Source organism: Gavia stellata, chromosome 2, assembly GCF_030936135.1.
Source record: "Gavia stellata isolate bGavSte3 chromosome 2, bGavSte3.hap2, whole genome shotgun sequence".
Classification (NCBI taxonomy): Eukaryota; Metazoa; Chordata; class Aves; order Gaviiformes; family Gaviidae; genus Gavia; species Gavia stellata.
This window is the reverse complement of record NC_082595.1, coordinates 15,738,641-15,755,163: the sequence shown is the minus strand read 5'-3', so window position 1 is coordinate 15,755,163 and position 16,523 is coordinate 15,738,641. Positions and strand designations below refer to the sequence as shown.

The 16,523-nt window shown below is 39.0% G+C and overlaps 1 protein-coding gene across 2 annotated transcripts in view; it reads right to left on the bottom strand.

The window, feature by feature from the left end:
- Nucleotides 1–673: 673 nt before the first annotated feature.
- EPAS1 (endothelial PAS domain protein 1) overlaps nucleotides 674–16,523 on the bottom strand; it is a 79,885-nt gene continuing 64,035 nt past the window's right edge. For both annotated transcript variants that reach the window (XM_059829923.1, XM_059829914.1), the window contains exons 7-16: nucleotides 14,224–14,330; nucleotides 9,029–9,176; nucleotides 8,055–8,263; nucleotides 7,543–7,730; nucleotides 6,622–6,732; nucleotides 4,347–4,831; nucleotides 3,093–3,216; nucleotides 2,886–3,003; nucleotides 2,209–2,394; nucleotides 674–1,484 (exon numbers count right to left, since the gene is read on the bottom strand). In XM_059829923.1, the coding sequence (XP_059685906.1) occupies nucleotides 1,333–1,484; nucleotides 2,209–2,394; nucleotides 2,886–3,003; nucleotides 3,093–3,216; nucleotides 4,347–4,831; nucleotides 6,622–6,732; nucleotides 7,543–7,730; nucleotides 8,055–8,263; nucleotides 9,029–9,176; nucleotides 14,224–14,330 (1,828 nt within the window). In that variant the 3' untranslated portion in view covers nucleotides 674–1,332. The remainder of the gene's footprint in view (nucleotides 1,485–2,208; nucleotides 2,395–2,885; nucleotides 3,004–3,092; nucleotides 3,217–4,346; nucleotides 4,832–6,621; nucleotides 6,733–7,542; nucleotides 7,731–8,054; nucleotides 8,264–9,028; nucleotides 9,177–14,223; nucleotides 14,331–16,523) is intronic.

Below are 16,523 nucleotides of genomic sequence, written 5' to 3'. Positions count from 1 at the left end.
ATTTTTGCTGTTTAAATATGTTGTAATTTAAACTTTCAAATCCCTTTGCCTTTGAAAGCATTCAAAGCTTTATTTTTTAAAGTATGTGCATGACAACTAATGATAGTTGGAAAGGAGCTCTGAAAAAGTCTGGCTGCCTTTTGATGACATTTCAGCTACTGATTAATGTAAGGCAAGTAAGAATGCCTGCCAGCTATTCATCTCACTGCACCATCCTTAATTCTTTTTGTCTGCTTATAACTGAGTTAGCCTAATACGCTGGGAAATACTACTTTAACTTTTAGTTTTAGCAATATAATTGCAAAATTGAATTGTTAACTAGCATGTAAAATGAAAAAGGCTAACATTAATCAGAGGTGTTAGTACTGGCCGCTGGTTAGATTAATCAGCAACACCATAACAAATACTACTAGTTCTAGTAGAAGTAGCTCTTAAAGTTGTTGTGTCCTAGATATAGCAAAAGTACCAAGAGATGATTAACAACTGACCCAGAGGGAAATTAAAAAAAAAAAAAAAAAAAAAATCTGTTTTGTGTAAAAAATAAAGGAAACAACAAAGAACAAAACAAGAAACCCCAACACAAATGAAAACACAGGTCTAAATCCTCCACTAGGGTAAATCTGTAGGACTCCCTTGGCTGTAGAGCTAAGCCAGGTTAAGGCAGCTGAGAAGGTGGCTTGCTTCTGAGGAAAAAAGCTTACAATGTGCAACTTTCACAGATACCCACAAACATTGCAGTTCACCATTCACATTTCTTTCAACAAAGTGTATAAAAAATGAAGGGGGGAGGGGGGAGGCAGAAGGCTGGGATTTTCCTTTAGTATGCTTTTCCAAAAGTTATGAAAGTTACAATACAACAAATGCTGGAAAACAACAGAAAGACTCAAAGGATTTCAATTTGGCAGATCAACAAAAAACTGTGGTTGGAGATCAAATTTGTTTCATTCATCTTTGGCAATAAAAATAAATCTTTGCAGTACTGCAGCCAAAGTATCACATGATGAGGCATTTATACCACAGCTTTTTATTAGCATGAAATTTGAAGAAAATTTCAGAGTATAAATTACAAGTAATGAGATAAGGGGGAAGGTAATCAAACTCTCTAAACAACACTTTAATTGCAATAGAGAAAATACAGTAGATGTATTTCTTTAATATGAATAATAAAGTGAGTAACTTCAAAAGGCCACTATTTGGTAACGTGGACAGGTTCAGTATCTAAGTAAAATCCTGTAAAAGTGTATTGGTATTAGAAATTGTCTACTTGCAAAAATATATGTAAAAACTGAAGCTGTTTTGAACAGTATAGGCCACGGAATATTGCAGGATCGCTCAGGTTGCCTGGTCCAGTGCTCTGAGCAGTTCACTGCCCTGCAGAAGCGTAGAGCTGCCCAAAACAGGGACATTCACCTCACAGTCATATCTTGTCAACTCGGGCAACAAGTAGGGTTCAAAGGAAGGTCCCAGCAGACGACTGGTCATACCTGGAAGAGATTCGTGAAGTAAGTCATGGTGCTGAGACCACAGAGACAGAGAGACGACTTCTTTCTTTTTTCTCTTCTGTTTATACCAGTTATAATTTCATTTTGCGTTTATGTCAATATGCCGCAAACCACCAGCAGTTACAGGTTTCAGAGCAAACCAGTGCATTGCTCTGCCTTAAACTGTTGCAAGTGTCACATGGACAGGTGCAGTTTTTCACCTCGACCCCCAATTTAGATTGTTCTGAGAAAAATTGTACTGGTGCAGATAAGAAAAGCTGTAGTAAACAACAGTTTCTAAATTGACACCCACTCCCCTTATATATTAAAAGGGACATATATATGTCCCCTTTAATTACTTACTTATTTTAACTTTTAGAAGGCTCTAACGTACAAACGTCCCGTATCAGTGCTGCATTTTAGTACAATTTAATCAATTCCATCACAAGACAAGAGTATGGATGGAGGATGTCTGGACCTCCAAGCTAAAAATCTATTAAGTTTAATTGAAATGAAGGGCAAAAATAATTTTTCCTCATATATTATAAATGTAAACATTAAAGTTTCACAGTAAACAACAGAACTAATTTTCATTCTTTGAAGCAATTCATATTTGGTTCTTGTTTTATCATCCGCCTCCATACTTTCTTGAAGTGTTTTCTGTCATGGAATCGGTACTGGAACTGAATACCAACACTTTCCCATTTCTGTATTTAACAGCTCTTACCTGACGCTTTGTGAGCTGGCTGGACAGTATAGTCCTGATAATGGGAACTGTAAAACGGAGGGGGAAACGCTCCCGCTTTCACATTCTCACCAGGACTGCCACAGGTGGGTTGTTGTTGCTGCTGTTGCTGCTGCTGCAGTTGATTCATCGGTTGGCTCAGACCTCTCGAGTTACAGACAAATTCATCTGATTTACACAGTAAGAGGGAAAAAAAAAAGTTAAATTAAGCCAGTGTAGTAATTATAGTAGATAATACTAACTCAAAGCAAAGTGATACTCGGCGTGACAGTCACACGGCATAGGCATACCTACAGTTTGTCACAAAGGAAGTCCAGAAACAGCACTAGCTCATTGTGTAAGGAAACACAATGTTGTAGAGAGACAGTATCAGTTCTAGCTCTGAGATGTCCGCACCTTGGATCAGCACGATGTAAACTCATCTCCATTAAGCTGATCTCCGTTACCTCCAAAGTAAGGGTGTGAACATACATGAAGCTACCTACCTGGTAGTTACCAAATGTACCTTAAATTGTTCAGCTGATCTTTAATTTTAGTTTAGTGTAGTATTTACAGAGCTTATTTACATTTCCTTTTGAAAGACTTTTTGTTTCTATTCAACCTGTCTTAAAATTGTGCTTCAATACTTAATATTGCAAAACCACTTTCTTTTCTCTTACCAGTAAGAACACTTGTGCTGAGAGACTTTTTTTCTGTAACCAAGGAACAGTTTTCCCCTTTGAGAAATTTCATTCTCTTCCACATTAGGTGAGATGGGTTAATGACAGATGGATCTCCCTAGAATGTGAAGAAAAGTAAAACAAGTAATTACACCAATGACCGTGGTGAGTCCAAAGTTGTGAAGGGGATGCATTTCTTATAATTACCCCATTCAGCTGTTGCAACGCTTGTTCTTCATAATCCAGTTGTCGCTTCAGTTTCAAACTGTTAGACAGAGCAATTCTTGCCGGGTTTATATCTATGCCTCGTTGCCCAAAAGCATCCAGAGGCCTGTTGAGAAAAGATCTCTGGGTGAGTGAGCAGGGAGGCAAATCTAAACGATCATGTTCATTTATACAGATTTTTCTTTCATTTAAAGACATTTAAGGTACAGTGGACAGACCTCAAACATCAAATGTTTTTTATTTCCTTTTGTTAGTCATCCCACAAGCTTTGGAAACTTTTGACTTTTGGGATCAAAGACTAATGAAAGTCTAGCATAAACAGCCTCTAGGAATCTCCAGGCAGACATAAAAATGCTGTGGAAAAGAAAGTAATGTGATTTTTAAGGATAGGATTTTTGACAGCCACACCTGTCCCCTTGCTTTGCATATAGATATGAACACATGGGTTGCTGTTTGGGGACAAACCCTCTCTTTCCAGATGCGTATTCAGACATTGGTATTTCTGCCAACAAGAAGAAATCCCAGAAAACAAAGTGCAGGTAAACTGCACAGCTTCATGTTTTAAAATGACCGTTGCTATTTTATGTACTTCCAGAATGTTTTAGCATGACCAACACCAAAGACCCACACTCTGCAAGCTACCCAAGAGCTACAGAGAAACTTCTAGCTATGCTAAGAAACTTTTAGGACTGTAGCCTCTGATATACATCTCATCCCATACCATTCACATGTGTAAGAAAGTGATCAAGGCAAAGAAGGGCTGTAGAAAAAACCCCTGTAATTTCAAATCTTAGTTGTAATATTTACGTATGACAACAATAAATGTACCATCATCCCTCCCTCTCCCCTATTTTTTTGTTGTGCAAAAAATATGTGCAAAATAAGAAAGTATGCATGGGTCCCAGCTTACTGCTAGACCAGTAAACTTTTTCACAATTTTTTTATAACTGCATAAAGTCAAGCAGGCTTTGCAAAATTACTTGGGTAATCTTTACCCATCCATCAGGAAATCCATTCATGCATCCTTACAGGCACCAAAAAAATAGCCTACTTCTGATTCCCCTAGACTGACTGCTGCTGGGAGAGCACCACACTGATTTCCCCAAAAAGTGCAGTCTGATGCCTATCAAAACAACTATTCCATTGAGAAAAAAGAATTTTTCAATATTATGACCCCTGCCAATCCCCAGAATATTTTCTGAGTAAAATACATAGTTATCCCCCAAAAACTCTTACCTTTTTTTATATATGGGCAAGCTGGGAGAATGTACTGGTGGCTCTGAAGGGGAACTTGATAGGGATCCTGAGTATTTATCCATGAGTCTCCATTTAGCAGGAACATATTCTAATGGAGGATCAGGTGGCCACTGGGTGTTTGGTCTTCCTCCCATCGAAGACAGGGGAGTGCTGGCTTGGTCATGGTATGGAGGCAGTGATGACCTACTCACATTGTTGAAGAATACCGATGACAGGGACCTATGACCAGGGTTTATGTTTTTATTTGATAGCTGTGGGCAATATTTCTCTGGGAGGAACTGATTCTGTGAAACAGAAGCAAGGGGTTGGAAGATGGTACTCATGCTACTTAGACTCTGCTGGGTATTTTGTGCACTATCAGAGAGAGGACGTTCTTCTTGGCAGATTGGGCTGAGCTGGAAATCTTCTCCATCCATAGGAATGTAAGGAGCCAAGGTTTCAAGGTCCAGTTCATTGAAGTCAGTCTGCACAAAAACAAATTACAAGTTAGTAATAGTTGTGGCAGTTAGTGTGATATAATATACTAGTAGATGTGAAGCTGAAAAATCACTGTATGCCAAATTTATCTACATGGAACTGGCCAGCCCCTATTTAAAGATGTCTTATTTTCATAACTAGCATACATGTTCATCATATCATCATCATCAAAGACAGCAAACTGAGGAAAAAACTTCCAGATTAGCAAATACTGCTTAAGCAGTATAGTGTGTGTATATATATATATCAAAAATACATATATTTGCAAATACACCTTGCACGCAGCCTGCAACCTTACTGTGATCTGAACTAGATCTTGTGTTTCATTACACTTTGAATAACTTCTCTGCCAAGGCTCTACAACATGTGGCACGTAGTTCAACCTCAGGCTTTTTCGTGCTACAATAGAAAACACAGCTTTCTCATAATCGAGCTACATGAAAAACATGCATCTAAAAACACAAAAGTTTTAAAAAATGTAGTTGGAAGGACGCTACTGCACTTAAATCTGTATTTTTTTTTTTCCCCTTGGATAACTAGTCGTATCTAAATTCATTTCTCTTGGCGTTTGACCAGAGCTGAACAAAGACAGAAGTGAATGTTGGCCCACCAGTCAGCTCATGACAAGGGCACTTTTCTAACACTCATTTTTTCCCACCAGACAAACCTGCTGATGTGGTGGGACACACCTGTGAAAGCAGATGCTGAGTCCGACAAAACTGAAGTTTGCACATGTCAAGTCTTGCACTGAGTTTGATCCTGATCCACATTTTCCTCCTATCTGTCCACTCGTTCTATTGCTTTCACTGCTATTTATTTCTATCTCCAAACTTACTTAGATGAAATTTCTTCAGGATACGGACTACAGCCTACCTGTATCTTACTAAGTGTGCAAATTGTACTGGCAAATTGAGGCACCTCATTTGGGCCCAAATCACCCCAAACTTTCCATAGGATTAATAGAAGAGGATGAGTGTAAGGTCTGAGCTGCCAGCCAACAATGCCTGTTCCTTTCTCTTAATAGTTAAGAAATACAAGCTCTTTACAAAGGTACATAATTGAAATACCTTTGTTAAGAGCTTATATTTCTTAACTATTATTTCAATTATATACCTAAAGTTAGGTAGGCTGAATCAGGCCTACACCTTTTATTCACTTGATGTAATGTTATAATAGTGGAAGGAATTATAGATGGAATTTCTACACTTACACTCTGATTAGAATGCAGGAGACCGATACTGTGTGTTACTTTATGTGCAAGTAATTGTCACATCTCTCAGAAATCCTCCAAGAGGTAAGACAAGAGGAATATATCCAAAATGACAGTTTTCATTGTGTAGTTAAAGGGGGCGTGTGCTATGAGGGGCATTCCTTTCTCACTTCGAGGTTTTGCAAGAATTATTTATATTTTGTTCTAGAAAGGATGTTTACTCGCTAGTCATTAGGCCAGATTTTAAAAAAAAAAGAAAAAGCTGCTGCTTATATTCCTTATTTGGTCTATAGAAGCCTCCAAATTCTGAAAGCTCTCTGCTGCTGCTTTCTTCTTTGCAGTGCAACCGCAGTTAACACCCTAAAGCACTTGCTTCGGAGAGCAGGGACAGAAATTTACACCCCAGCTTTTGCAAGTGTGTATTTTTGTTAGTGTTGTCCATCAAAGTTTTGGTGTACATATGCAAATGCAGTTTGTTACTGTATCTGCACATACAGCATGCATCTGTACTATCTGCTAGCAGGGGACTGATTTTTACGGCTTTTGGAATAGATACTAGTTCCTTACCTGGGAGTTGCACTGGCTTTTTGATTCTGTGTCCATGGCAAAGAGTTTTTCAATCACCTCAATCTTAAGATCTTCATCCACAGAACTGTAATAATCTCCCGGGCTGCTTGGCTGCACAGAAATAAGAATTTGCTATAAGCAGCAAGACAACCACAGTAGTGGCTTACTTAGCATCATGCAGTTTAAACTGTGCTATTCAGTAACAGATCCTTCCTATGATACCAGGCTGTATATACAGTGTCCTCAGAACCCAAAACTGTCTGCTTCTATCATATGCTTTTCTCCAACACAAGATTACTTGTCACTACAAAATTTGAGAGCTATACTGATTAACAAAGGCACCCAATACAGGAACCTAATTGTCGTCTTAGTTTAAATGTGTTTTTGGCAACTCAGACCAGCAACATGAGATGTACACTATTAAATATGTGTGTCAAGAAGGGAGATGCTTAGCACTACCTCAATGTCTGTCTTTATTAAAATTGGACATCCTCTAGTAAAGGCTGGCTGAGAGTGGTTCCAGCTCTTGGGGGCAATGCCCTGAAAGCACATTCGTTCTTTCAGTGAGGAACTCCATGGAGCTGCTCTCAAAAGCCTGAGTTGTGTAGAGTTTTTGCACTAGAGACTGTTAACAAACAGAAAGAGGCCATATGGGTCTGGGGCAATGTTGCTAGTGACCACACCATTTTACATTGGCTTTTTATTCAAGGCTAACTCCATGAAAGGTGGTAGCACGTTCTTCTACTAGTTGTTTTACAGGTTATAGTAATTACTGAGGGACAGCCTGGAAAAAATGAGGACTGCAATGTAAAGGCAGGATATTGTTCCCATTTGATGCTTTTGCTATTGATGCAAACGTCATCTACATATATTGATGTGACTTACATACAAAACATTTTTTTTTTTAAAAGCTCTTCTTACCGTGGAACAGCTACTGTTGCTGCTTGCACTTGGAGTACTGCTGCCAGGTGCGATCTGAGGCATTGTAAAGGATGGTATCGTCAGTGTTTCACCTTGAGCAGCATGGCTTTTCACTTCCACTGGCCATGTTTTGTTTGGTGTCAAAACAGCACTGGTGAAGGGAGGGGCTTCCTCAAACTTCTGTGTCCCTGTATGGAGTTTTAACAATATTAATGGATCCTTTTAGGTTGTGCTGTGTTATGATATAATTGCAGCTATTCATTGAAAGTAAACACTGCTCCTAGTTGCCATGACAGTAAGTTGGCATAGACTTAAGGCATGTTGTTTAGTCAGCAAGAAAGCCTGATTCTGCTCTCATTCACAGAAATTTTCCACTGGTGTGAGCACGTGGACTTTTATAGCCATTACTCCTGATTTATACACAGAGCAAACAGACCTTGTCTATTAAGTTTCTAAATGTAGGCTCATACATGGTTCTTTGTTGCACAAAAGTTATTTATACAAATACTAACCAAAATCCAGGGAAATAATGGCATCGCCTGGTGTTGGTGCCAGCTGAGCAAGTTCCTCTGGTTCCTCCTTTAACTTGGTAAACAAGAAGTCGCTCTTCTCCGGCCCAGGGATGCCGCTCTCGTAGGCAGTGCTCATCGTCAGCAGGTGAGGCTTGAAGAGTGATTCCGTTTGGTCCATGGAGAACACAACATCATTCTTCTCAATTTCACTAACAAGAAAATAGGTTTTAGGCATTTTGCACTCTAAAAAAAAAAAGATGCGGGTAATGTAGGCAGTACAAACTCTCTAAAGCTGGGGCCCGTATAAGCGTTTTGGCCTCTCTCGGTTGCATGCCAGGCTCTCAACAGGCGAGGCACAGTTCCAGCGTTGCTGAGCACCACCATCTCAGATGACGCAGATGGTGTGGTCAGGACTTCTGTGGGAATACTCGGGGCTTTGTTGCTCTGCTTTTTAAAGGAATGTAGTCAAGGCTATAATGACCCAGACTATCACTCAAATAAGTATTTCCTACTTTGGCCCCATCAAGGACCAAAAATACTTGAGTTTTGCCAAACAGAGGCAAAACTCCTGATTGGTCCTGATTCTTTGAGGCGATAAACAGCTTCTCCTAGCAACATAAGATATAGTTACTACTTAATTTTATCTCTCTGTCACAGCATTAGAAAAACAAAACACATTAGCAGTTGTGTTACACAATAAAATGTTCAGGGCAAGCTTTCTACTCTGTTGTATCAGCACAGCAGCCACTCTGCAGAAGAGAAAGGCTGTGGTGTATTTCAACAGCGTGTATGGGAACAGGCATGCCACATTTTTCATCGATGTCTAACATCAGTAAACAAGACTGAACAAACATGACTAAACTGATTTCAGAATAACAACACTGAATAAATAGACCCTTCAAAAATTCCTCTGATTATTGTACTTCTTCCAGCACATGAGTCCATACATGGTTTTTCTGTCCTGTACAACTTACCTCAGCACATAGTTGACACAGACGATACATTGAGGCTGTAGGTTGCGAGTATTGTAAATCACCGTTCCTTGAGTCTCCAGCCATACGTATCCACCGTGCTTGGCAAGCATACGGTACTGGCCCGTCACTACTTGACCTTTTGTACACACTGAGAAAAGGGGGCAGAGAGATATAAATAATGCAGCAGGACAGGAATGCACAATATGTAACACTTGTTTTAAGTAAACCCACTTCTGAGTTTTCATTATGCAAAACTACACTAAAGACATTTGTTAGCAAGGATGCTTAATTTTGGGAAAATTTGGCCATTTAAAATATAAAATGGGCTGTTAATTTGAGGTCTGAAGATACCTGGCATTTGAGTTCTTTAGATGGTCTGAGTATTCAGATCAGAGCATGGGATATTATTTTTTTTTTTTTTGCATTTAATTTAAGATCCTAATTGCCCCCCAAAATAATGCCTGCTGACTGCATGTTTCTTGAAAGTCCCTGTTTTAGAAGTGCCTCTTTTTAGGATTCCAAATTGATCTGTAGAAAAGTGAATTTAAGTGATGGATAAGCCCAAGAGTCAGATGACTTAAAAGCTATACTCACAGAAAATTCAGAAAAATCTCATGGTTTAAATCTCTACCTATCTCTTTTTATACCTTAGCGTTAGGAGCTGGAGATATCAACACGTCAAATAAAGTGAAGGTGTCACTAGCATAGCCTTGGTCTTAGGAGGCTGAAGAAGTAATATCACTCTTAAAGTATCAAAATTAAGAACAGTAAATGGGGCTGTTTTGCCTAAGAGAAAAAATAAAAATAAAGCTGAACTACTGTATTTCTCTGTCTGCTTGAACAGTGTTGTTCCTCTGCAATAGCTGGAAATTAGCAAGGTTCCTAGAAGGAACCAAGACCCAACGTGACAAATCAAATAATGTTTATTATTTAACTTGAAATGGTTTTTTGAACTGGCCTGTGTTTCTCAAGAAATAAACTGACAACAGTACAACTCAAGTTTAAAGCTTCAATCTAGATGTTTGAAGGCTGAACACCTACCTACCTCACCCCCCACCCCCCCCAGTATTTTGTAATATTTGAAGAGAATGAGTTTTCAATATGGAGCTTTGGACTTCTGAGATGTAAAGTTTTATGATGTCCTGCCTGTTGTAAATCCTTTGCTAAAAGCAATGAATATTGTCCTGCAATTCACAGTTGTCAGCTGAGGAAAAATATTGACAATCAATGGCAATAAAATTAGGGTATGCAAGCAGTACTTGTACTAATAAGAGTTTGTATTTGTAAGCAGATGTAGTCACACTGAGTAGCAAGAGTGGGAACTGGCTCAACTAAACCTTTGACCACAGTGGCAATCTTTCCTTTTAAACAGCTTTTATGCCTGAAGACAGTACGCCATCAAACTAATGCCCTAAAAATAATGCAATTTGACTCAGTAAGGCTGGAAACTTCATTCTGCAGTCTTTGTACAGAAAAATTCCTTGTGAATGTGGCCAATAACAGAAGCTATTTATTGTCAGTCTCTCCTACATTGCCAGCATACAAATGTACAAATCCAGGCCTGAGAAATACAACAACTGTTTTGCAGATAATTGTTGCTGTGTTTATCCTTCTATCTCTGAAGTTTGTTTGTTTTCTTCCTAGGAGTATTTAATCATCCTTCATTTAATTTATTTAGACAAAGTAGAACATTACTTTTATTGATTAAATACTTCTGGTGGAACAAAATAAAAGGCTTTCATTTCAAAGTGCTTTAGTGACTGGACTGTTCTGCTCTGCTTGTGAAACATAATTACACTGCTTCCTAATCATCAGCTCATCAATAAGAGTCACAGCGTAGGCGCCTGCTACATTACAAAGAAGCTTTTTACTGCTTTAATCTTTTTTATTATTATTATTCAAAGCATGTCATGTTCTGATATAATAAAGTACAGCAGAATCCCTCCGTGGGGTAATCTCATAAATTACTAATACACTCGTAACTACTGACTTTGTTATCAACGCTACATTTACGATTCTGTCTTCAGAGTGAACTGTTTTTTTTTTTTAAGTATATATTACCTGTATCTTTACAGAACTAGTAACATCTCAATGAAATAGGGTCCAGTTATATTCCTTAACTTTGAGTGGAAAAAGGGGGAAGGCAGGGATGAATTTAATTGAACACAAAATTTGTTTTTTTAATTGCCAAGAGACACTTGAGAAATAGGATTCACTTGGAAGGCTTGTCGAACTTCTGCTACATACTACCAAGTGGCAGGTCCCAGATGGTGACATTCAGCTCTCCACTGAAGTCAATAGCAAAATCCCCATTGGCTTTAATGGCAACAAGACCAGACTCTAAATGGAAGCGATTATAGATTATTAATCGCTGAATTGGAAAATACAGCTCTGCAGTCAATCTTTTGTATAGATATATGTAACAAGACAGAGATTTTCACCTTGCTTGCATAACATGTGAAAAACTGCGTATGCTAAACACTGCCAAACACATTCTAATCTTCCATTTGATGGTGACTAATTAAGACTTTCGTACTTTATATGCAACTATACTTCCAGCCAAGAACACAAACACTGTTGTCGCTTGCTTGAATGTGAGGTTGTTATTTCATCTCAAGAAAAGAAAACCAACCAACTGCAGTACAGTAACACTGCAATAAGCGTGATTTATCATTAAATTAGAAGGGAGGAAAGGGAAGGACTTCTGCTTCTATCCAAGAGACTCATTTGAGGTTTTGCTCCCTCTCTCTTCAAACTGCAGTCTCCTTCCTCTATTTCCTATGCATCTTTACAACACTAAATGGTTGGCACTGTCAGAATTGATGACTATATTATTGCATGAATATATACTCTCTATATAGCATATTTCTAATAAAAAATACTGTTTAATACATACAAGTGTGCTGAATGTTAATTTTGCGGTGGATATTTCCATGTATAAATGAACATGGCCAGGAAGAACTAGTAAGTTGTGTATAAGCTCTATACCTGCTTGGTTATCCTGTGCATTAGACAACATCTCAGTGGCACACATTATGAAACCCAGGGATTTCCTATTCGGAGGGCTTATGTGCATTTTCCTAAGTCACAGCTTGCTGTCACTTCGCCTTTGTGGTTGTTCTCTGAGTTGGTAAGAAGCCTGACTGCCCCAGAAGACACGGGAAGTATTTATCTTTATCTTAGAAAAGCTAAAGGGGTCAAATTTGCTGGCAATGTAAACTGATGGTTCTGTTGTGGGCAACAGCATTTATCACAGCACAGACTCTGGTCCTGTGCTTCCAACAGTAAAGATATCCACGCTGATCCTGTGCTATCATAAACACTATGGAACAGTTTGATCCTAAATATTTATTTATAACCTGTGCAGTGCACAGTGCCTTGAGCACTTTTACTGGTGTAGCTCACCCTTCTAGACTTTCCCTTAGCTTCATTCTGCTTCTTGATCAGTCCTCATGCCCAACAGCAAAAGCTTGTAGGACATGGCCCTTTTCAGTAAGCACAAATGGCATCTAGACATAAACTCTGCACTACATGAGGTGAATTGAATTGCTTGAGTGAGGAGCAACCTCCATGAATTCGCGGTCAAGATGGGTACTAGAAACTCTCCAGAATCTTTACATGGACAAGTCGCAACTGAGTGGTCTCATTTAATTAACGAGACAGGGATAACCAACAAGGGCTCGCTTTCTCACTCTTGTTACCAAAGAGACAGCCAGCTCTCATTTCATTCCCTCCCTGGTGTTGTCCCATTCTTAGAAATGCAACACAACAATTCAAAAGCAACAGTGCAGCATATCCACTGATTTCTCAGGATGACTCTCGATAGCCCAGCATAGGGTACGGACATCCTGTCTATGACTACCACCAATTCCTTTTCACTGTTAAAAGCATGAACACATGACCTAAGAAATAATTTTAACAAATACATTCCCAGACAGCTTTCTGCAAGTATAGTGTGATTTTTTTTTTTTTTTTTAAAGCAGCTCTGGAAACAGGATGATTCATACCAACACTGTCTTACAGCACACAACTTTAATCACTGCCAAACATTCTTTCAAGTAACATTTCAACTCACAAGCCGTCCTGAATCCTTGCCATTAGAGCTAACACATTTTCCCTTTTCCCCTTAAGGTCAGACAGTGATTCTTTGCAGCTACTTTTCTCTGGGAAGTACAGAAATACTTTCGGTAAGTCTATTTGGTGGGCAATTCCCTACATACATGACCTAAGTCATGGGCTTCTTCTGAGGACAGGGACCTTGATCATAGTAATTACAAAGTAGGGTTTGTTTTTTAGCTTGTGGATTCCAGTCTAGGAGCTTTGCTTTGTTTTTATAAAAAGAAGAGCAGCAGACGTTTTAGTGATGTGTGGCCAAGTGCTCTCCCATACACTACTTCAGTGGCTGTCACAGCCAAGGGTGGGAAATGTCATTTGTACGTTAGTGCACCATGCTGTCTTCAGCCATAGTGCCAACTCTAAGGACAGAGACTGAAGATTTAAATCCAATAATTTTAAGACACCTTATGTGAGAGAGAGGAAGCGTAACTGTGTGGCCTGCTGAAGAGAGGGAGCAGATCTTGGATCTGATCTCTGCTCCCAGAATAATTTGGGTACTTTACATTAAAAACAGCTAAAACTGGCAGTTCACATAGGCATAAGAATAACAAGAAGAAGCTGTCCTGGCAGTATATGTTACTTGTATAATGAATATCCATTTTAGAGAGTCTCCTCGCACATCTGTTTTGGGTGGGGAAGATAGTTGTTATTTGGTAGCAGAAGACAGACATTCAAAAATACACTGCAATAAGCTCTTCCTATTACCCTTTACACCTGCTCTTCCTGCTGAGCCCAGTGGCACACCAGAAGGATAATACCACCAGTAAATGCACTTCTCACCAGGCTAGTACTGCCTAACTCAGCTTTTCAAATTTTCAGCTGATCCTTGTATTATCCCTTAGAGAGACAGTGATTCTTCTCTCTACCATCCAAGTTTAGTTTTAATTATGGCAAAAATCAGACCCTCTGCAAAGATCAGCAGCAGGTTTCAGCTAGACAAGCATGGTAACCTGTAAGCTTTCTTGCAAAGTGTAACTACTGTTCTCAGAAAATATCTGCACACAAGGTGCATTTATATTGTCAAATACAAGCTGTGCTTTATGTGCAAACTATGAAGAAAAATAAAGGATGTGACTTACAGTTCTGGTGACTCTTGGTCATACTCTCCGAGTCCAAGGCATGGTAGAACTCGTATGCTGAACGGCCCAGCAGCTCCTCTGGATGATATCCAATCAACTCTGTTATTCTTGGTTAAGAAAAAACCAAATATTTAAAATTCAGATTGCTTAGCCTTATGCTTACATGTGCAGGGCAGCTATCACCTCTAGTCCTTAGACTAACAGAATTAAAACCACAATATGAGAAATTCTGAACTTCCAAACACATTTAGGAGCTATAGAGGACTTCTGATCAGATTCTGAAATATTTCCATCTTCAGTATAAACTGCCTTTACTACTATTGGAATAAAAATTCCTAGGGATGTCATCATGTGTGTTGCAAATTTTCCCAGGCCTACTGCCCAGTATCTCTTACAGAAAGTCTCAACTGGAAAACCATTGCTGACAAAGCTCTCAAGTTCTGCATGTCTACTACATGCAGAAAACTCCCAACTACCATCATTCAAAATCAAATGCATGTGAGGGGTGTAGTGGTTGGCACCATCAGATTTAAAAGTATGTGTACATTTAAAAAAACATACATAAAAGGGTTAAATCACTACTTTGGGTATTGCATTTAATAAAATAAAAACGCAAGGTGAGAAATTAAGGGCAGTTAAAGAAAAAAAACCATCTCTTCTACTTAGTGTTTGTCAATTATATGAGAACTTTAGCATGTGGATTAGGTTACTTGGGTGACTAATCCACAAACTAAGTAGGATTTTACACAAAGAAAGCTATGATCTCAAAAATTAGACTTCTTTCAGAGCATTTCTGAGTACTCAGGCAAGGCAGGATTTCTCACAGGTTCCTGAATACATGAAAATAGGTCATCAAACTCTGCAGATTATTTTCTCTAATGAGAGGATGGAGGAAAAGGGTTCTTTTTTCCTAAATTCAATTTGAAATACCATCACACACAACTTTACAGGAAACACAGTTAGTAAAAAAAAATAATTCAAAAGCAAAGACACCATATTTTCTGGGAAAATAAGGAAACATTGCTGTTTTCCAAGTCAACAACACTCTTGGATTCCTTTTCCTAGCTTTTAAACTGCAATAACAACCTGTAACGTAGCACAGAGTAGTAGCAGAAATGACTACAAACCGACTGCTAAGCTGTCATAAGCCTTGAAAAGCCAGGAAGTTTGCAAGGAATGGTCACATCTTGCAGTACATCACTGCTGTCAATGGTCGTGCCCAAGTTTTATGCCTCGTAACTAACTCCCTTGGAACGGCTTTATCTGCCACCACCACATTTGATTAGTGTCATTGCTACTTTTAAGAGACATATCCTCAGGTTTGTGTACTCCCTGGAAGGACAGCCTTGGCCCAGCCCTCCAGACACAAGCATGTCTTTACAAGACAGACATGTAAATACTGTAAAACAAACACAGCAAGAGCATGGCATTCATCTCCCAGATCCCCCTCCAGCAAGGAAGACGCATAAGATGGAGCTATTTTGTGTATGGTTTGAACACCAAGGCATTGAGTCAGCTTTTCCCTCGCCTCCACAGAACTGTATAGCTCATACCCCCGGGATACCTTGGTTTTGTCACTCTGAAAACTACTCTCTATCCTGATTTCCATGGAACAAACCTGGATTTATAATGGTTTAGTTGAGCAAAGACTGTAGTTGGTTTTATTGGGTTCCCCCAAAGACTTACTCTTCTGTTTATGTTTACAGTTTTATTTACACTTACAGTTAGACCGATGAAGGGGAAATTCTTGAATCAGGTTTCAAGAAGAGTTGCTTTTTTGACTCTCTTCACTGACAAGCTTCAGAGCTTCTAAATTGCGCCCCAGTCAAATTTAACTTTTCTCTGAAACCACAATTGCTTTTTCTTTTTTAATAAAAGCAGGTGGTCATCAGAGCTGATCCATCAGGAGAAAACAACAAATACAGAGGGAGCCCTAATAAAAGTAAATCTCCCAAAATACAGTTGCTGCTTGCCTTTACACAGTCAGCTGGGACACATTGGTGTAAGTGGCCAGAGGCTTTTACCAGGACCAGTGTAAATATACAGTCTTTAAAAACAGAAACTATGGCCTTTGGTTATATAATGGCATAGTATCATAAAACCATCCCAGTTAGTTTGGAGCTCATCACAAAGGGAAGGCTTTTAAAATTCAGGAAGTTGAGGATTTACTCTTAATCCAGTCATTGGGAGGTGAGAGCCAAGAGGGGGTTCAGTGGAGAGAAGGAAATAAAGATAATGGCAAATAAAGAATCATCATGTACCTAGCAGCACCAATGCAAATCCAAAACCACGTTACAGCC